The sequence below is a fragment of the Schistocerca serialis genome, chromosome 10 (genome assembly GCF_023864345.2).
Source record: "Schistocerca serialis cubense isolate TAMUIC-IGC-003099 chromosome 10, iqSchSeri2.2, whole genome shotgun sequence".
Classification (NCBI taxonomy): domain Eukaryota; kingdom Metazoa; phylum Arthropoda; class Insecta; order Orthoptera; family Acrididae; genus Schistocerca; species Schistocerca serialis.
This window is the reverse complement of record NC_064647.1, coordinates 136,388,177-136,411,092: the sequence shown is the minus strand read 5'-3', so window position 1 is coordinate 136,411,092 and position 22,916 is coordinate 136,388,177. Positions and strand designations below refer to the sequence as shown.

The window sequence follows — 22,916 nt, the reverse complement described above, 5'->3', positions numbered from 1 at the left end:
TTGTTATGTTCATCCTCATTTACTTTACTATAGCTCTCATTTTCTTCTTCCTTATCTTCATTTTCTTTGTCTTTGCTATCTTCTTTCTCATTCTTAGTCTCTTTCTCTTCATCCTTGTCCTCATTCTCCTCTCTTTTTCATCACCATCAGTCATATTTCCTTCAACCAAATTTTAGTTATTTTAGCCCTTCTCCTCTTTTCCCACTTCCGCAGTATCCTCCCCATACTTACCATCGTCCTTACACTCTCCATCATATTGCTGCACCTACTTTTGATGATTATCATCCTGCTCTGTTTTCTTTATCACTGCCTAATCGCCCTACCTTCTTTTTATTCTTCTTAGCCATGTGCGAAATTCACCATCATCCCCACCTGCTTTTTCTTCACCATATTTTTCTTGACACTCAGCAACTTCATCCTCACGGTCCTTTCCTTCGTCCTCGCCATCTTGTTTCTCACCCTTACTTAACCTATGTTCACTCTTTCCCTCATTTTTGCCCATTTTCCCCTCATCTTCACACGCTTTCCTCTCGTCCTCACCCTTTCTTTTCATCCTCACACCCTCTTTGTCCTCATCTCAGAGCCTCTTCCCTCTTTCTCAGGGCCTTTTTCCCTCTTTCTCAGGGCCTTTTTCCCTCTTTCTCACTCCTTCTGATTTAACTGTTTGAGTACCAGCGGTGTCTTTCTGAAACCATCATTTTATTATTATTATTTTGAAGTACCAGTCCCTTTCCCATGAAATCATCTGTATTACTTCTAGTGCTACACTGAGGCACTTACGTGAATGAACTCGATTATAGCAGTTACTTACAGCTTTCAAAGCAACAGTCGGTATGGAGATTGTGCTGCATGAATGTAGGAAATCCTGACATGTGGGCTTTATGTATAGTAGCCATATTGAGGAGGTCGTTGACATTGAAAGTAAGTGTATCTAAGTTATTGTTACATAAATTTGAGTTTCTACTACTGCTTGCGCGAGTATTATCTAAATCAAACCACTGGGCCAGTTTCTAGTTTTGATATAAAATGTATTAAATTTTAAACCCATCTTTGCTCGTTATTTGTGATTGTAATTTGTTTTAGGCTTTCAGTTTATGGAGATGTAGGATTTTGTCAAGGAAAAGTGAGAATTTACTTTCAAATGTATCACATGAAATGAAATGATGGTTGGTTGAAAACGCCCAAGTGTTTCTTCTTATGTTCATTCCTTACAATGACAACAAAGATTAATTTTGGAAAAAAATTTTACAATTATATTAGAAAGTGGAACCACGATCTTAAAACAATTTATTGTTTACTTTTTGCAAGTTTCCTCTTGTATTGGTTACTTACTACGATAGTATAGCTTTTATGTGAAAAATTTTGAAATTATGTATTTTTCATGTTTTTGTTATTCAAAGGGTTAAATCACTCTCAGTGGGTAATTTCGTATATTTGATTGTTTCCTGAGACTAGCGATCAATCGTTACTGTTGTAGCCAAACAGTAGTGGATGTTTTCACCTGTTTAGGAACATTACATTGTGTCTCATCACGTGAGTAGTCAGCTGTCAGTTTATACACAAAATAATGATCATATGCATTCTACTTTTAAACTCACTAAGTTACTTTTATTTTGTGAACTCTCGCCAGAAGCTGGAGAGTATAAAATTTGTCAAAGCTGTTACTCTGTTGACATTGTGAAAATTTTGAGTTCGCTTTCCACTCTGGTCGTCCAGGTTTAGATTTTTCGTAATTTGTTAAAAGCGATTAAAAGTAGTGTCCGAATGTTTCCTTTCGCAAAGCAACCATCAGTTTTCCCCGCCGTCGTTGTTCAGCTGACGTTCTTCCTTTGTTTTTTCCTCAAAAGAAATCTAATAGGTTCGACTAGGTGTTGTGTGATGTCCTTAGGTTAGTTAGGTTTAAGTAGTTCTAAGTTCTAGGGGACTGATGACCATAGATTTTAAGTCCCATAGTGCTCAGAGCCAAATCTAATAGGTTCTCCGGACCTTTCACATTATAATTGAACAAAAAAAAAAAAAAATAACACCTTTCTGCGGCTGTTAACAGAAGATTGACTTACGACGCAGCGTCCCATTTGATGTACTGAAAAATAAATTGTTCACGTTTCTTCTGCTGCGTACCATTTCTAGTTGATTGGTTTCTATCATATTGTAGGTCATTTGAGGAGTGAACTGTGGTTTCCAAAAACACACTACGCAGGATGGTGGAAGTTCGATTTGTGTATCTGTGAGGTGGTATCGTATCAGTTGGATAGAGCTCACTTAATTTACTACACAGACCGGATGGGGAGAGAAGCAGTGGAAGACTGTTTGAAGATCATTTCATCTCTTTAGTGCAGACTATGTTCCGTAGAAATAGATGTTCTGTCGGGCGGCGGTTAAAGAATAGCTTACCCGTTTTATCTGCCAGATATGAAAAGAATGAATTTGTGGTACATGGTGCAGGAAGCTTTCTATCCACTAGTTCGTCATCTATCGTATTGTTAAATTGCTACCACATTTTGCTTCAACGTTTCATAACACTGGAGGTGCTGATAAAGATCAAACAGTTCAACACTCTGAAAGTCAACTTTAAGAGGTTATTCGTACAATCTGCAGAGAGAATTTTCTAGGTTGTGATGGAAATATTCTATAATCATAACCGCTCCGTGACTTGTGTAGCGGAGAGGATGCCACTATAGTGTTCCAACAATACTGTGTCGTTATATCTAGATAGATTACGTAACTACGGGATCCTGCACGATGCGTCTAAATTCTTAACTGGTGGCTAACGTACAGACGGCACGATTAACCGTGCAAGGAAATCAGTGGCAATGAATTCGCAGTAGCATGTCGTCGTTTTTAACTTGATATACCTCAAGCACTCGAAACACTATAACCACCCTCTTTGTTTCTGTAGCTAAGTGCGTTGACCAGGGGTATTGTAATAATGTTCGAAGAAGTAGCCTGCGAACGGAACAGTTCAAGTGTTCAGAGAAGTAACCTAAGAACACAACAGTCCATCTGAGCGAAAGGGCCCATCACTGTGCTCAGGATTCAATAAAAGGACCAACATTTCTAGAACTTTTTCTCAAATAAAGTAACAAATCTGTTTCAGTAATCATAGACTGTGCGAACACTTTGTTTATTTTTAAAGAATTTTTTATAGTAGTAACCAAGTGTACGAAAAAGATTAATGTGTGCTTCCGAGTCTTTAGCCGAGTTGCTGTTTCCAAAGGGGAACGGGTGTAGTTAAGAATTGTATTTGTTATTCTTTCATAGGTGGCTAGATTGCGTCACTAGTGAGCCGGTACTGCATAGAATTGGGGGAGAAAACAAATTTGTAGCACAACCTGACTAGAAGAAGCGATCGGTTGATGGGATACATTCTGAGACATCAAGGGATCACCAATTTAGTATTGGAGGGAAGTGTGCGAGGTAAAAGTCGTAGAGGTGGAACAAGAGATGAGTACAGTAAGCAGATTTAAAGGATGTAGGTTGCAGTAGTGAATCGGATATCAAAAGGCATCCACAGGATGGATTAGAACGGAGAGGTACGTCAAACCAGTCTTTCGGACTGAAGACCGCAACAGCAAACAAGCAACATAATTTGGCTCATAAAATTTGTTTGTTTGGTGTGATCTTCAGTGCGAAAATTGTTTTTGTGCAGCTCTCCAAACTACTCTATCCACTGCAAGCCTCTTCACCTCCGAATAGCTACAGCAGCCAACGTCCTTCTGCATCTGCTTACTGTATTCATTTCGTAGTGTCCCTCTTCAATTCTTACCCGCACATTTCCCCATCATTACGAAACTGATTATTCGTTGGTGCTTCAGTATGAGTCCTATCAACTAAACACTTCTATTTAGCTAAATTATGCCATAAAGCTCTTTCTCCCCAGTTCTAATCAGCTATACCTCATTAGCTACGTGATCTTCACATATAACCATCATTTACAAAGCTTCTGTGCTCTTCTTGTCTGAAATGCTGATTTCCACGTTTCACATCCGTACTGGAGTGCACGCACAAGACCGATTCCTTCAGAACAGGTTCCTTAACACACAAATGTGAATTCCATGTTATATTTCCGATTTCAGAAACGTATTTTTTGCTAGTGTGCGGTTTATATTCTATACTCTGGTCGTCTTCACAGTTTCGCCGGGTAAATAGTAGAACTCTACTATTTTTAGTGTCTAATTTCTTCAGCATCACCTCATTTAGTTCGGCTACATTCCATTACTTCATTTTACTTCGATGATATTGGTCTTGTAACCTCTTTTTCAGGACACTGTCCATTCCAGTCAACTACTCTTTCAAGTTCTTTGCCGTCTCTGACAAAATTACAGATTCATGTGCAAGCATCGCAGCTTTTATTTTTTCCTTTAGTGCTTGCTCAGTGTAGGATTGAATAACATCAGGGATACGCTAAGACACAATCTCGCTCGCTCCCTTCTCAACCACTGCTTCCCTTTCATGTCCTTACAACTTCAGTATGGTTTCTATAAAAGTTGTAAATAGCCTTTCACTTCCAGTATTTCATTTCTCTCTCTCTCTCTCTCTCTCTCTCTCTCTCTCGCTCTCTCTCTCTCACACACACACACACACACACTCACTCACTCACTCACTCACTCACTCACTCTCTCTCTCACACACACACACACACACACACACACACACACACACACGCGGAGGAATAGTCAGTATTCATGGATATAACAAGAACGATGATTCCAAGTAAGAAGGCGAAAGATAGATAAATTAGATAAATAGAAATGAAGATGAGAAGAAAATAAAAGTGGCAGAGATGATATCTTTCAGGAGAGTAACTGGCTACACAAAAGATATTCAGTTAAAAGTGAAACCGTTCATAATAAGTTCCAATGTACTTGATTCTAATGAAAAATTAGCTAAATACAAATACAGATAGAAGCAGCATGTGGAATGGATGAGGCACGAATGACTGAATCATATTATATATTGTGTCCCTGGAGCAATATTCAGGGATATGACAGGAATGAGAGAAACGATCACTCCAAACAAAAAATTCTTGTAAACATGTGCTCTCTAAGATTCATACCTTATGAATTTTGAGCACTTACTCATGTTCAGTAGAAGATATTTGTTTCAGAGTAGCGAAGAAAACAAGTGCTCATAACTCATAACGTATGAATTTTAGAGCCGCTGTTTACTAGACTTTTTTGCCTGGAATGATCGTTCCTGGCAATTCCCTGAATATTCCTCCAGGTTTACTATATATATAATATTTTTCAGTCATTCGTCTCTCATGTACTTGACCGTCTGTTTCTATCTATATTTGTATTTAGCTAATTCTGATTAGTAGCATGCACATTGAACTTATTATGACCGGTTTCCCTTTTAATTGAGTATTTTCTTGTGCAGCCAGCCACTTTACTGAAAGATCTCATCTCTGCTGTTTGTAGTTCGTTCATCATCCTTTTTATTTATCAATCTCTCGCTTGCATACATCAGTTGTGATACTGCTATAATTTCATGAAGTTTTATGTCTGTATGTTTTCGCATCCTGTAGTTAACCAGTTTGTTTATAGTTCCTCATATTGCTTGAAAATTGTGCAACTTTTCATGTGTATCGTTATCATAATTACAATGTTTAAAATGTGACAACTGTTCATTTACTTCGTAGTTAATTACTATTTTCGACCGTATTGGATATTTTATGATGAAATGCCATAACTTTCGTGGCATCTAATGAGATTTTAAGATTGTATTTTGTGGATATTTGGTTTAGCCGATGTACTGCTAACTGGAAATCGTCTTCACTTTTATTTTTACTTCATCTTCTGAACATAATAGTGCATATAAATTAGCTTGTTTATCTAATTTAATTCCTGAATAAATCGCTGATTTCTGGTTTTCAAGAACATCGTAAGTGGAAATGTTAAAAAGAGCCCTTGAAAGAGAACATAATGTCACCCGTTTTTTGATTTTTATCTCAAGTGTCATTTACTCTCCTGTATTTTAAACTATTTTTTCACGATAAAAGCTTTTGTTTACTCCTGGGAGGCACGGTGGGCAGACTTTAATGAAGATGTATTTCGATCTACTCGATCGAAGGTTTACTCAAAAGTCCATAAAACCTATGTGGGTTTGAAGATTAGATTCTCCTTGTTTTTCTAGTCGTGTTATAGTTCAACATATTTCCGACTTTCAGATGAGAATCCCGAAAGCACTTTCGAAGAGATTTTTATTAAGTTTCCGTTTCATCGCCGTACGCAGTCACGTACCGTGTAATAGACAATTTTACCAGCATCAACGACAGTTACATGAGTTATAGAGTAATAGTGCTGCAATGTACATATTTTAAGGATACTGTAGTTACGTGTCATAAATACGATCTGATAACAACATTCGATACGGCGTCTCACATTTTTCACAGAAAAATAAAATGTATTGCCTTTTTGGAAAACACCACCGACCGCTATCGACGTGAAAACATTGTCTTGAACGAAATAACAATGAAACAGGGCTACAAAGGAGAGGGAACTACTTTCTTTGTAGTATTACAATCGCACCCCGTACTGGAAAGGTTCGCGAGAAAGGTCTGTTCGACTCTCAAAGTGGCAACACCGTATTAGTGTTCGAGCGTTCTATAGGCTAAAACACTGCGCGCCCAAGGATTTGTCCTGGCTTGGCAAACTAGCACGGGGATATCAGGATGACGTCAGCCGCACTGTCACGGGAAACCATTGCGCCGCTGGAGTTCGCCCGTATCAGATCATTGAAGCGTTCTCCCATCATGAGAATCATCTTCGGAAATGGTACAGTATCACTTGGCACGCGTTGAAACTCGTAGAACAAGTTAACCGTAAATGTATTTTGTAACTAAAAGCGCAGTTCGCGAAGGCGAAATTTGTGATACTTTACTGTGTTTTGGATGACCTTGGGCGTCAGACTCGTATAAGGGACGACCATATTGTCTCTGGCTTGAAGATCCTGTAGTGTGATTGTGTGCGATTGTACCATTGTTTTGCAACGCATAAAGAGCATCCGAAGAATGTTTCATGATACTTTTATCCGGTTTCGATGCGTCCACAGAAATACCGTTGTTTGGAATTTGAAATAAGGCTGTTCTTTGCCAAAGTTTTTTTTGTCTTTGTCTCTAGACCAGCTATCGCCAGCAGGCCTTTCTTATGTATCTAGCCTATTATTTACTGCAACATTGCACGCTTTTCTCTGCATGTTCAGCGTCTTAATACTATTTAGTTCTCTTTTCATAAACAGTTAACACTTTGAATCGACGTTCCTTGCTTCTACCTGAGCCGGAGGTCTGTATTTCCCGCGTCTGCCTTGACGTCACAGCCTCTTATCGTTGCAGTGCCTTGATCTAAATTTATATCTTTTCTCATCATTGATGTTACCTGCTGTATTCACACAATGTCAGCCGTCCCTAGATATCTTGCTCCCCATATTTATTCTGTTTCGGCCGGCGAAACTTTCCAGCCGTATGCTTTTGCTACTTGTTCATTTTAACAAACTGTTGGTCACCAAAAACCTACGGACCTCTTCTAATTTTCGCCCTTTTTTTCTCCAGGAATTCATAGTCCGCGTCAGCATCGCAAATTACGGAGTTCATTATTAACTTGTGAAACTTTTAAAGACTTAGTTATTTCCTTTTGACTTCAGGATGTCATGTATATTACATTTTCAGAGTTGTAAAAAATGGTTCAAATGACTCTGAGCACTATGGGACTCAACTTCTGAAGTCATTAGGCCCCTAGAACTCAGAACTAGTTAAACCTAACTAACCTAAGGACATCACAAACATCCATGCCCGAGGCAGGATTCGAACCTGCGACCGTAGCGGTCTTGCGGTTCCAGACTGCAGCCTTTAACCACACAGCCATTTCGGCCGGCTTCAAAGTTGTACATCCTGAGGTGTAGCTCAGAAAAAAAGTTGTGTGTGTGTGTGTGTGTGTGTGTGTGTGTGTGTGTGTAAAATGATGATGTAGTTTAGAGTAGATATTTTTTGGCTGTGGAGATTCGTGGACCACTTCAGGTAAAAAGGCACACTTCTGCAACAGTGTTTGTGGACACAGCTGTTGTCAACTGGAAACTTGACAGGCATATGAACTCAGGTCATGACTGATTGATTGATTGATTTTTATTGTTGTAGAGACCTCAGGGATCATTTGAGGCATTACAAAAGTCAATATTACACAGTATAACTGTTACACAAGTAATTATAAAAACATGAAAAATATTACACAAATAATTATAGTACCTTCACACAAATACATAACAGAGAAACTTCTGGTATAAATTGATACTGCATAGTAAATTTAGCCAGTTACAGAATTACTCAGATATAGAAGCATATACAAACTGATCACATGAAGTGTAGTCATACCATATTCTTTGCCTCTCTTAAAAATTCATCACCGGCCGGAGTGGCCGAGCGGTTCTAGTCGCTACAGCCTGGAACCGCTATGGTTGCAGGTTCGAATCCTGCCTCGGACATGGATGTGTGAGATGTCCTTTGGTTAGTTAGGTTTAAGTAGTTCTAAGTTCTAGGGGACTGATGACTTCAGAAGTTAAGTCACATAGTGCTCAGAGCAATTTGAACAATTTTTTTAAAAAATTCATCAGTTTCATAAACGCTGAGCTCAAGAAGAAATTATTTTACTTTTTTTTTTTTTAATTGGAAGATTTCTTCAACAGTAGTGTAAAATGCTTTATTTTTATTCATTTGTTCTTCGACCAACTCATGTAGTGGTGTAGGACAGCATGTATAAAATAGGACTGGACCAGGTGAGGATAGGCCAGCAATTCAGAAGTCAACTGTTTTTAATGTAATCATCTCAGCATAACCCAAGTCTGATTGTGGCTAACCCCCAGTTCTTTGAAATGCGGGTGAAGTGCTGTAACACTGTGTCTCCACACTTGGCCGTTACTTTGTAAACCAACAATAAGTATTGCCATAGCAATTCTAGAGTCTACAATTAGCTACTGAAGAGATTACTTACTTTGTTCAGTTGTCAGTGGCATTCCTTGGCTTTCTGAAGTCACTGCTCACAAAAAGCAAGAAATGTTGGTTCAAAGACTGGCCTGGCACAAGTTTCCACTTATCACAGTGTGTTCATCTAGAGGATTGCTTACCTGGACATCGGTTCGAGGCAGAAATATCGGGACAGAAGCAGATCCAAATCCTGCTGTCAGTCTTGGACTCTGCAGTAGTAGCTCTTCAGTCAGTCGGGAGTCCTGGGTGACTGGCCCCTTCATTACCGTGCAGACTTGTACTCTCATTAAATGAGTAAAGGGAATCCTGGCTCTCAGAAGATATCGCTTGTACTTTTTGGTGACACAGATTTATCTATTCTACCTTAATACCTTACAGTCTTGTAATACTGTAAACCAAAGTTAGTTTGGCCCAGTTTTTGCCTGCCTTTTTATATGTGGCAAGAAAACAAAGGACAGTGCCAGTGATAAAATTCCAAAAACTTTTTTTCTAATATTGTCAAAGACTTGTACAATCAGTTAAGTGAGTTATTTTTAAAAAAATCACATCTGTTGCTGTGGTACCATAAAAAAAAATCTGGCCCAATGTTAACTGCCCACTGGTCTGCTTTTATCCACCCAGTCATTTAAGCAAGTGCACTATATTTCATCAACTGACTAACTAATTTTCAAGTTCTGTGTTACACTGTGGTAACTATTTGTGGAAAATATATCGTATGGATGTGAGCCTTATTACACAAATTACTGAACTCTGATTCTTGCAAATATCCTTAATTTGTTAGTAGTACTGGACTGATAATTCTTATCAAATCCTCCCAAGAATAAAATCATTTTCCTTTTTATTGTGACCATTTGCAGTAGGACTTTGTCCTTTCCACACAGTTCATCCTCATCACAGTTCCAATTCCAGAATTTGGCAGGATGATGGTTCAAACCTGTATCCGGCCACCTAGATTTAGGTTTTTCACGATTTCCCTAAATCGCTGAAGGTACATTCTGGGACGGTTCCTTCGAAAGGGCACAGCCGCTTTCCTTCTCTCTCCTTTCCTACTCCAAGCTTGTGCTGCATCTCATCGGCGAGATATTGAACTCTTGATCTTCTCCTCCTCCTCCGTCTCTGGAATATTCTCCTGTGTCATATAAAACTGTAGCATTTTGCCCAGCTGCTGGTTTATCTTTCAACATTTTGTGGTGCTGGGTATCACCTTGCACATGGCAGAAATTTTCAGAATCACCATCAGATTTTAGCATCACTTCATCCTCATTTTGGGGTTATTTTGACCCGGTCTAAGGTAAGCCCATATTTTGCAAAAATATGCATAATTTTACTGAAGTGTTAAATAAAGTACCTAAATTGAAGTTAACATAAATGACAGTTTCTCACATTATAACACTGACAGAATGCAGACTTACACTCCCTATAATTTTGGCTTAACTGATGTGAGCCCTCCAGGCGGAAGCTACTGGGATATCAACATTGAGTTCAGTGTTGCCAACACAATATTACTTTATGGAACTCTCAGGCTTCTAGATTGTTATTCACACACTGAAAATGTATGCTGCCTTGTTTACTCCATGCTTATGATGTAATTTTAACAGAAGAATAAATTAAAACTTTTTCTGGCCAGTGAGCCCAAGTTACCAGCAAAGGGCCAAAGTAACCACAGCTTACAGCACTCACCAGCTGTATTTTGCAGACAAGTCATTTGCCTAACGAAACTTCATAGTGGTATCATTAATACTGCTCATAAAGTATCCTTAAATAGTGTCGTGCGGTTAGCAGATCTTGGTAATAACAAATGATTGCTTCACAAAGACAGGTTCATTTCAGTTTAATCATACTTGGCAATAACTTGTGGGTACTTGCAGACACCTAAACAGATAGTAGCTTTCCACCTGGCTCAGTGCAGAGGCTGGGATTAGGCCTAGTTCAGTAAGCCCTAGCGGCTAACCTTATGCCCCACTCTGACTGTGGACTGCATCCGACACCTTTCGATATGCAGGCCGTGGAGACTCATATACACTACAGCTTTAATTGTGGTGGGTGTGAATAAAGTTTCTGCAATACTACAGCGGTCGTCTTCTGTCTGCTCCCCACGTTTTCCATTGGCGCATTTTAATGTCTGGTGCTTTCACTGATAATGTTATTTTAAAATTTGTGGCCCAGTCATAGGAGCATTTTACTTACATGGATGTCTGGAAGAACAAGCACATTGATAATCTACAGTTGTATGAAATACTGCAGAATTAATTCAATGACTGTGAATTTCTTGACATTAGCTGTATCTACTACCCACTACCCAACAGTGAAGCATGAAAATTTGTGCTGGACCGAGATTCAAACCCGAATTGCCTGCTTATCATGAATGGTTGCTGTAACTGCCTTCTCTATTCTTGTATGCTCTCTGGACGACACAAACTTTCATATGTCACACTTTCTACATCCCTAGATCGTAGCCCACTAAATTAATCACCTAACGCTTGCAACATTACTTGGATTCCCACAACAGGGAGGATCAAACAAGCCGTAGGTGGGGAATATGGGTTCAGGTCCGTGCCCAAAACAGATTTTTGTGTGTCCCTGTTGGGTAGTAGAACTGTAGCTAATACAGCTGATGTCAAGAAATTTAGAGTCAGCAAATTAATTTCGAAGTACAGGAGCATTTCCCAATATCGTAACCTACCTATTTTGAACAGTTAGCGTTCATCTTCAGACACTGTCAATTGATAAGAAGAGGAGACAAAGAATCATTACAGAATTTGTGAAATCTGCCAAATAAGTATCTGTATGTAAAAAAAAAAGATGCCTAAAGACACACACTGCAAGTGGTGATATAATATTCCAGTTGCATCGTCGGGCTGGAGGTCAAGGTTTTATAGGCAGATCGAAATCCTCTTTATCTATACATATGTGTCTGTACGTGCTAAAGGAATACCTAATTAACTGTTTGTTATTTCAAAAGTTATTGTCGTAACAGTTAATAGATTTATCCCACTGTGATACAAGACAGTCAGTGCCTTCATGGACAAATGTTTGTTGTTGCCTAAGGAACCATGATTGTATTGAGGCATGCTCCTCTTCGTCCAAAGCAAACTGAAGGCTACGAATGTCCTCTTTCAGGGCTCCAAAAATGTGGAAATTGTACAGGGAGAGGTCAGGACTTCATGGAAGATGTGTAAGGGTTTCCCAGTGAAACGTTTGCAGCATTGTTTAAACAACCTTGCCTGTGTGTGAGTGGGCATTATCCTGCAATAAGAACATATCCCCCGTCAACCTGCTGCTCACTGATTTTGTGAAACATGGTGCATCAGTTAACCCACAGTGGTACATGGACACATTTCAAAAGCTGAAGCTCGACATCAAGTCCACACACTCAGGATTCTGATGCAAGATAATGCCCATCTATATATTGTCACGGTGTTTAGACTTTGCTGCAGATGCTTCACTGGGAAGTCCTGACACATCCTCCAGACAGTCCCAATATTTCTCCATGCAATTTCCATATGTTTGGAGCTCTGAAGAAAGACATTCGTGGCCACTGATTTGCTTCTGATGAAGAGGTGCACAGCAGGGTACAATCATGGTTCCATAGGCAACCGCAAACATATTTCCATGAAGACATTGACCATCTTGTCTCACAATGGGATAAATGTGTTAACATGCATGGTGATTACTCTTGAAATAATAGACAGTTTGTTTCCTTTCTCCATCCATCTGGTTTTCATTTGACTGTTCCTTATGATTAGTTTAGGAGCAAAGGTAACAATTCACAGAATAGTATAGGCATTAAGTTGTCGAAGACACAAAAACAAGACTGAAAACTACACTAGCTTGGCTTAAATCCTCTTTCATTCTAGAGCATGACACACACCATGCTTGTGTTTCATTAATTTTTGTCCTCCACAAATCATTTCTGGAAAATGTCAGGAATGCCCATAAACACATCTTTGCTGATGGCTGTATCAAAGCATGATAGGAGTCAACAGTTCCATAAGATTTGTATTGCGTATCGATAATCACTAGTGTATTGAATGTGGTACATCCATTAAACCGTTTATGTGAGCATTGACTAAAAGAATCATCACCGCCTTCTTAAATTTCTGGCCCCTCGCTGGTCCCCACTCTCCCTGCCCTCTCACCACTTTCCTCTCTTCACTCTGTCGCAGTCTTCTCCTGTCTTCCTGGCACATTCCTTCACTTCAATGATCCATCTATCTCTTGGTCTTTTGCTAGGTCTCTTGCCTCCTGTTATCATTTCATGAGCCTAGCTCACGTTTGTACCAAGTTCCACTCTTCCAAAATGCCCGTAACACCTTAATCTCATTCTTTCTATTGCCAGTTGCACGGGCTTCTCTTTGAGTATTTCTCTGAGTATCTCATTCCTTACCCTATCCATTTCAATTAGTTCTATACTGCCTCTTTGAAATTCATCTCACAAGCTTGTAACCTGCTCACTTGTCTTTTCTTCATTACCTATGTTTCCGATGCATAGGTGAGTACTGAAAGTATAATATGCTCGGTATAACAACTGCGTGCTTTTTAGTGGTACATCTTTGTCCATACCTACGCTTCTTACAATCTACAGGAATCTACTGGGTGTTTCACAATTCATGTTAAGACTTCTAGAGGTTGTAGAGGGGCCATAATAGATTAAGTTCTACAAAGGACCCCATGTTCAGAAATGGTTCATTTCCATGTTATTAGGAAAACTAGAACTACTCAATTGCTTGTTAGATTTTCTTACACAGTACACCTATTATGGTAGACTACCACTTTCATGAATGACACGATGTCACATGATGTCCTTTAGTTGATGTTATGGTGACTAGTACTGCAGTAACAGGATGCCTGAGTACACGTTCACAGAGTACACCAGTATGTTAGTTTACGTAAAGCTCGCTGTAATGGAAGAGAAGTGTAAAATCTGTAATATGAGTACTTCCTGAATTATGTGACTCCATCTCATCCCATGTTTGTCAGAGTAGAACAATGGTCGCGGGAAAGTGGGAAATTCACAAGTGATAAAGTGAACCGTGGTGCTCGAAAGATGGAGCATTCTAATATTGGAAGAGGAAGTGCTTCATCAGGTTGAAGAGAACCCACGGACGAGTACTCGAGTCATTGCATGTGACTTGATGTGCCTCATTCATTTGTCTGCTGTATTCTACATGTACAGCAATTCTACCCATATCACTCTCCAAAGGTACCAGTAAATAGTTTTAGCAAAAACATCATATACTGATTAGACCTGTTGATCATTGCCTCACTAGATTTGACCTTTCAGCCTTTATCGACTGTTTAGCTGGAATAAGGTGCCATAACCATGGTAATAACAATGTAGTTTAGCTAACACATGGCAATAGACTAAAACCCCAAACTAGTTGTGCAGTGAAGAAGATGTTAAACATATACGGGGTAACTGGGAATATGCTACATTCTTTCAATTAATTTATGGTTGTGGTGTCAACAATGAAGAAGATTCAGATATATTTTATGTGCTGCAGTATTTCTCAAATGTTGACTAGAGTAGTGAGGATGTGTGTGTGTGGGGGGGGGGGGGGGTCACACCATTGCCTAATGTCTGCAGAGTGTCTTTGTATCAGCTGTGCTATTGTTATGGCTTTACAATCAAGGCTATACATTTTGTAGGGGCTGCTGGAGAAGCTACAATCACCTCGGGCACTGTTACTGCCCCCGAAACCAAGACAGAGGTGAAATGCGAGCCCGTGGCGGCAGCCACAGTGACGCCGTCGGCGGTCCGAAAGCGACGGCCCTCTGCGGCACACACCGAGGCGCCCACCGCCGCTCCGGCACCCAAGAAGGCACGCACCAACTCGTGCACTGCCGCCGAGGCGGCCGAAAAGTCTCCGCCACCGGCAGCGGAAGGCCCCGCAGCGACCGAGGCCGCCGCACCCGCGCCGGCAGAAGCGGTGCGGGCGGACCCGGTGCCCACTGTTATGCCCCCCAAAGCTGGCAAGCGCAAGGGCACAGATGAAGTGCCGTCCGAGCAGCAGCAGCAGCAAGAGCAACAGCAGCAACAAGAGCAGCAGCAGCAGCAGCAACAACAACAACAAGAAGAACAGCAGCAGCAGCAGCAGCGAAAACTGGCAAAAGTGAATCGCTCTCAAGCAAAGGTGAGTTCTGGCTCGTATACAAAGTGCTCTGCCTGAAAGTGTATGCTCTCACACCGTCCCTGGACTCCCATTACGCAGTGTTCGTGTTAATTCATTATTGTGTTTGTTATGTCTCATCAGGAAGGAGAAATTTTATTTATGTGGATTGAGTAAAGGTTTTTTGTACATTTGCTGCCTTTATTCTTTCTTTCTTTTTTTCTTTCTCTCCTTCAGCCTTCTGACTACTGGTAGATGTGGCCTGCCACAATGTCCTCTCTGAAGTCTCTTTATCTCACAATAGCCCTTGGACTAAACATCCTTGATTATTTGTCGGATATATTCCAGTTTTTGCCTTCCACTACAGTATGTGCTTTCTACGTCTGTAGCAGCAGTTCGGATTTAGATATTTTCTCTGTCATTATCACAAAGAAAGAGTGATTGCCACATGATTTTAAAAAAGTCAGACAGATTTGTTGGATTGTATTATTTGTAGAATCAGCCTGAAAAACCTGATTTTTTTAATGTGATCCTTTATTAGGTTGCATGTTCGGTCAGTTTCCTTAATACCTGGCTGCAATTGCCAATTGTACTTCAGAAATTTCCAGAATGAGATTTTCACCCTGCAGCATCATGTGCGATGATACGAGACTTCCTGCCAGATTAAAAGTGTGCCAGACTGAGAATCGAACTGAGGGACCTTTGCGTTTCGGGAGCAAGTGCTCTACCAACTGAGCTACCCAAGCATGACTCGTGGCACATCCTCACAGCTTTACTTCCGCCAATACCTCGTCTCCTACCTTCCAAACGTCACAGAAGTTTCTACTGGCAGACGTAAAGCTGTGAGGACAGATTGTGAGTCATGCTTGGAAAGGTCAGTTGGTAGAGCACTTGCCCGCAGAAGGCTAAGGTCCCAATTTTGAGTTTCTGTTGGGCTCACAGTTTTAATCTCCCAGTAAGTTTCATACTTCAGAAAGGCCAACTACATATAGTTAATCCTATTGCCAGTTTGTAGGCATTTGCTATCACAAAATTCCTATGCTCTAGTTATGAAGATTGCCTGAAATTATACTTTGAAAATGCGCTGTGCTGATGCATTACTTTATTATTTAAATTGTTAATGAATACATTACTGTATCACCATGTCACCATTGTCACTTGCCATCACAACAACACCAGAGTACTCGGAAAGAGAATAAGTATCTTGGGCTGCATAACTACTGCAACTTACATCCACTTGAACCTGCTTACTGTATTCAGGCTTTTGTATCCCTCTACAGTTCACACAGTTCACTCCATTATCAAAATGACTATTTGTTGATGTGTCAGTATGTTATTGCTTCTGCCTGAACTTTAATTCCTTTCCAGAATACTCCATGGTATCCTCCATTACTTGATCAATGCACAGATTGAATAAGATGGATGATAGGGTACAAAGATGTCTCACTCACAACTGCACTCCGGTTTCTGCACGAGACTACACAGCCTTCCACTCTTCATTTTTTTATTGCTGGTACCTTTAGAATTTCAGAGTGCATTCCAATTAACACTGTCAGAAGTTTCAGTTAAAACTGAGAGGTTGTGGTTGACAAATAGAACTATTCTCTGATGTTTTGTCTCTGACTGCAGGCGACGAAATGCTAGGGAATAGTTCTGTATATCGATCACGGCTTCTCAGCCTAGAAGTTCCAACTGAAGTAAAGCCAGTAAAAGCTTACATTGCATGGTTGTCTAAATCTTTCTCTAAATCTACAGAAGCTACCAATAAAAACTATTGAAAAAAGTCGCAACACCAAAAAATAATTAATGTAGAGTATTGAAAGTTCAGGAATATGCTTGTCTATGTAACATATTTAAGTGATTAACATTTCAAGTTCACAGGTTAATATACACTACTGGCCATTAAAATTGCTACACCACAAAGATGACGTGCTACAGACGCGAAATTTAACTGACAGGAAGAAGATTTTGTGATATGCAAATGATTAGCTTTTCAGAGCACTGACACACGTGCTGACATGAGAAAAGTTTCCAACTGATTTCTCATATACAAACAGCAGTTGACCGGCGTTGCCTGGTGAAACTTAGTTTTGATGCCTCGTGTAAGGAGGAGAAGTGCGTACCTTCATGTTTCCGACTTTGATAAAGGTCGGATTGTAGCCTATCGCGATTGCAGTTTATCGTATCGCGACATTGCTGCTCACGTTGGTCGAGATCCGATGACTGTTGGCAGATTATGGAATTGGTGGCTTCAGGAGGGTAATACGGAACGCCGTGCTGGATCCCAACGGCCTCGTATCACTAGCAGTCACGATGACAGGCATCTTATCCGCATGGCTGTAAAGGATCGTGCAGCCACGTCTCGATCCCTGAGTCAACAGATGGGGACGTTTGCAAGACAACAACCATCTGCACGAACAGTTCGACGACGTTTGCAGCAGCATGGACTGTCAGCTCGGAGACCATGGCTGCGGTTACCCTTGACGCTGCATCACAGACAGGAGCGCCTGTGATTGTGTACTCAATGACGAACCTGGGTGCACGAATGGCAAAACGTCATTTTTTCCGATGAATCCAGGTTCTGTTTACAGCATCATGACGGTCGCAACCGTGTTTGGCGACATCGCGGTGACCGCACATTGGAAACGTGTATTCGTCATCGCCATACTGGCGTATCACCCGGCGTGATCGTATGGGGTGCCATTGGTTACACGTCTCAGTCACCTCTTGTTCGCATTGACGGCACTTTGAACAGTGGGCATTACATTTCAGATGTGTTAAGACCCGTGGCTGCACCCTTCATTCGATCCCTGCGAAACCCTACATTTCAGCAGGATAATGCACGACCACATGTTGCACGTCCTGTACGGACCTTTCTGGATACAGAAAATGTTCGACTGCTGCCCTGGTCAGCACATTCTCCAGATCTCCCACCAATTGAAAATGTCTGGTCAATGGTGGCCGAGCAACTGGTTCGTCACAATACGCCAGTCACTACTCTTTATGAACTGTGGTATCGTGTTGAAGCTGCATGGGCAGCTGTACCTGTACACGCCATCCAAGCCTTGTTTGTGTCAATGCCCAGGCATATCAAACCCGTTATTACGGCCAGAGGTTTTTGTTCTGGGTACTGATTTCTCAGGATCTATGCACCCAAATTGCGTGAAAATGTAATCACGTGTTAGTTCCAGTATAATATATTTGTCTACAATGAATACCCATTTATCATCTGCATTTCTTTTTGGTGTAGCATTTTTAATGGCCAGTGGTGTAAGTGTGAAGTAAGCCACATGTTGAGTTGGTGGGATGGAGTTCTGTGACTGTTGCACTTGGTCAGTCAATACAGGGCCAGTTAATGCTGTTTGTGGATGACACTGGAGTTGACATCACTGTATGTCCCTTTGTGTTCGATTGGAGACATATCTGGTGATCGAGCAGACCTAGGCAACATTTCGACACTGTGTAGAGCACATTGGATTACAATAGCAGTGTGGTGAGCATTATCCTGTTGGAAAACACACACTGGAATGCTGTTCTTGAATGGCAGCACAACAGGTTGAATTACCAGCTTCACATACAGATTTCCACTCAAGTATGTGGGATAACTGTGAGACTGCTCCAGTTTTCAAATGAAATCGCACCTCAAACCGTAACTCCATATGTTGGTCCAATATGTCTAGCACACGGACAGGTTGGTTGTAGGCACTCACCTGGCCTCCTCCTAACCAACACACAGTCATCATTGGCACCAAAGCAGAACTGGTTTTATCCGAAAACATGACATCCACCCTGCCCTCTAGTAAGCTCTTGCTTGACACCACTTCGGTTGCAACTGGCAATGGTTTGGGATCAGTTAAATGCACACTACAGGCTGCCAAGCTCGAAGCTGTCCTTGAAGTAAATGATTTGTAACAGTTTGTTGTGTCACTGTGGTACCAACTGTTACTCAGATTGCTGTCTTTCTTCTTGTTATACCACGTGGCTGTCTGGAGCAGAGTTTTCTTGCAATTCTGCATTCTCTTGACCACTGCTACCAGCATTCATGTACTGTGGCTACATTCCTGCTAGTTTTTCTGCAATATCGCAGATGGAACGTCCAGTGTTGTCTAGCCCTGTTACACAACCACATTCAAACTCTGTGAGTTGTTGGTAATGGCGTCTTTGTCACCTTCAAGGCATTTGTGTCTAACATCAATTCACCATATCCAATCTTGACGGTAGCTAATAGAGTGTATTTAGAGCAAACCTGACGTGTATCCTCAGAGTGGCACTACTATTGCCACTCTATGCTACTGGTGGAGTGTCTGAATAGACATCATCTTTCAGATGTAAAAACATGCATACCAACTTTCATTTATGTTGCACAGCTCCTTCTTGGTGCAGTGATTTTTTCCTCTTTTTTTTTTTTTCATTGGTGTAGGTGTTTCTTTATCTAGCCAATCTTTTGAGATAAGTGTAGCACCAGTGTTGCCTTGCATGTTTCTACATTTCCCTAACTGACCCCCCTGATGTCAGTTCTTCTGTGTGTTTCCATTTTTTTGTGAATAATTTGTAGCCATACTTTGCACCCATGACTTGTTAAACTGATGGTTTGATAGTCTTCACATTTGCCAGCACCTGTCATCTTCGTAATTGTAATTTTTGTAGTCTTCTTGAAATCTGAAGTTATTTCACTGTCTCATTGTGGTAGAAAAAGAAAAAGTTGAGGGAAGTGGAAAAAGATGGGAGATGGAGAGCAGGAGGAAGTTAGGCAGTGAATTCCACTTCTGCAAGGTATTTTAATGCTGGGTACTTGTGTGTGTGTGTGTGTGTGTGTGTGTGTGTGTGTGTGTGAGAGAGAGAGAGAGAGAGAGAGAGAGAGAGAGAGTTAAATAATGGGAAACTGCACCAGTTTATTATTTTTTCATGCTTAACTCGATATGTTTCAAGAATTTATCATCATTTTCAAGTGCATTTGTTTACGTAAATATTTTTTGTGATTTCTGCGTGTGTTATTTTTCAGTCTCTTTTGCATTGTGGTTACCTTTTAAAGATTATAATGTGTTGTACGTCATCCATTACACAGAATATGACCCACAAGTGTATCATCACTTACAGTTTTAATATTTTGGTAGCATGTTTTTATTACAAAAACAAAAAGTGTAAGTAATGATTGGCTTTTGGATGATATTCTTTGCTGTGGATGAGGCACAACACTTTATAGCCTTTAAAACTACTACTACAATGTAAGAGAGGCAGAAAATCATTCATGCAATCATCACAAAAATATTTATGTAAACAAAAAATGAGAATAAATTCTTGACAATGTCAATGACACAGTTACGGGCTTTCCAAGAACATTGATTATGATGGTCAAAATTAATCTCTCTCTCTCTCTCTCTCTCTCTCTCTCTCTCTCTCTCTCTCTCTGTGTGTGTGTGTGTGTGTGTGTGTGTGTGTGTGTGTGTTAGAAGTTAGTAACCTGAGCTTTCATTGGTTGAACAGGTATACCCACATAGGAAGAAACTGCAGCCAGGTGTCTGCATTAACAATAACCGGCTGCCCCCGGTGGAGGCCCCAGCCAAGCAGTTGCAGGCCAATGGTTCGGGGCCCTCCCCCACACCTGCAGCGAACCCCGCTCCAGCAGCCGCTCCTACAGCGGGGCGCAAGGTGCGGCGCACGGCTCCGCCTCCGCCTAGGACCGCACCCTCCGCTTCGGTGGTGAACGCTGCCGCGGAACGGAGACGACGGCGCTCCTCCAACGGGCGCCGCAGCCCCCCTCCTGCCACCCCCACGGGGCAGGCCGGTACTACCCCCTCAGTTCCCGCCCGACGCCAGTCGAGGGTGTTGTCCGGTCCGCGCAAGTCCTTGGGTCCGAGGTGGTCCAACGGTTGGTCTTGGGAAGGTGCATCCTTTGAGGCCAAAGTCTTCCTCACTGTAAGTACTTCTGCATCCTACCTTGATAAATACTAGAAATCAGTATGCTTATTCAGGCTGGCAACATTGCCTGGAGAACGTAAAGAATCAAGAATTATCTAGGTAATTGAACTTACTGGAAAAACCAGAGAATTCCTAGAGTCTCTGGCAGGAACTGTTGGTCTGAATGTACTGATTCATTTTTTTAGAAATGTGTCTTAGACTCTGCTTCCTGAAGTAGTCGATTGTGGAGTTGGAAAAGTGAAGAACTGCATTGAATTGTTTTAATAATTGCTGTATTCTTCAGTGCTCCTTCTTCACTTTCTCATTGTCATTATTGTCAGTGGGTTGTTGGGTTCCATGTCTTCCTCCCATTGTATGGTTGTGAATGGAACAGAGTGTAACACACACTTAAGAATTTCTGTCTTAGGGGTGAATTTGTCATTCACGCAAATTAATAGTGGCCTTTATTTTATTTTATTTCTTTTATTATTAAAACATACTGATATGGATGCATATTTGCACAGATATGTTTGTAATAGATCAGCACTGAATAATCAGTCTTCAATTCTGTTTAACTAATTTCAATACAAAGTAGTACTTTGCTGTCTGTCTTGCATTGTCATACATTGTGACATCATGCTTACACTTTTTATTGACTTCAGAGCAGGCTCAAGGCTGAATTATAAAATAATGCAAACAGTCTGTCTTGTGCGAGTTTCCTCCATGTAAATGAAGCTTTATAACAAAAAAATTTAAATGTATATGCAGTAACTGTGTGACAAAATATTAATACTTAATAGTATTTTTTGAAAAAAAAAATCATCCATTTCATATATATCTTGTTTTTAATATGCATAACTAATAAGTGATGAAGTTACTTAAAGAATATTTCTTGTACTCCTGAAAATCGTTGATGTGAAACTTGCTCCCACATTCAATAAACAGTGGCTTAGGGAAGTCTGAAACATCAACCTGGAAAAACCTGTAAATGTCAGGAAAATCTTCTGATGAAACAGTTGCGATCCTTTATTGATATTAGTGCAATCTATTCTTCACTCAGGTTGTGTAGCCTAACCTTAAAGTCACGGAAGACAAGGCTATTGGTTAGTGCTGTCACTTTTTTTCCTTACCTTTCAAACTTCTCAAGCAGTCATTTTCATGAGCAGATTTTTCTTGTTTTCATGAAATTTTATATATATATATATATATATATATATATATATATATATATATATATATATATATATATATATATATATATATATATATATATACATGAATCAAATGACGTAAGCTACAGTGTAGTGCAGCTTACTCCTCTTTAACCAACGGGAATGAGATACACTATTTTCTTATGTAAAAAGTACAGTCACTTGATGATCCAAAACATGACCACTGCCCACCATAAATTTGAATGCCGCCTGGTGGCACTGCAAGTATGTGACCAGTAAGGACAGTATAGAAGCAGAACAGAGATGCTTGAGGAATCATTCTAGTGATGATGTGTGCTGTAATTAGGGAAGTCGACTTACCTAAGTGACATAGACAGAGAGAAAATTTTTATCACACAATGCTTGTGACAGTGCATGTTGGAGAAAGTCAAAACAGGTTGGCTGTTCAAGTGCATCTATAGAAAGTTGTTGTGGGACAGTGAGACAGCAGGTATACAGCAAGGGTTTGGACACCCAAGTGTTATTACAGAATGTGAAGGTCAGAGGCTTGCCTACTCTGTAAGGTGAGTTATGTAGTGATCTTTGGCAGATGTGATGACAGTGCAGTAGTGGTGCAGCCAAAAACATCTTGCAGCACGCTGATCAGCAGACATTGTTGAACATGAAGCACTGCAGCAAATGACCCCTACGTCTTTCCATGTTGAGACCGTGACTTTGTCCGTTCCGACTGGGTATGAGATCATTAAGATTGCACCTGGAGTC

At 40.6% G+C, this 22,916-nt stretch overlaps 1 protein-coding gene across 1 annotated transcript in view; it reads left to right on the top strand.

The window, feature by feature from the left end:
• Positions 1 to 22,916, top strand: part of LOC126424613 (basic proline-rich protein-like) — a 147,872-nt gene that overhangs the window by 89,171 nt on the left and 35,785 nt on the right. The window contains exons 5-6 of the mRNA XM_050087351.1: positions 14,624 to 15,108; positions 20,569 to 21,000. Coding sequence (XP_049943308.1) covers positions 14,624 to 15,108; positions 20,569 to 21,000 — 917 coding nt within the window. The remainder of the gene's footprint in view (positions 1 to 14,623; positions 15,109 to 20,568; positions 21,001 to 22,916) is intronic.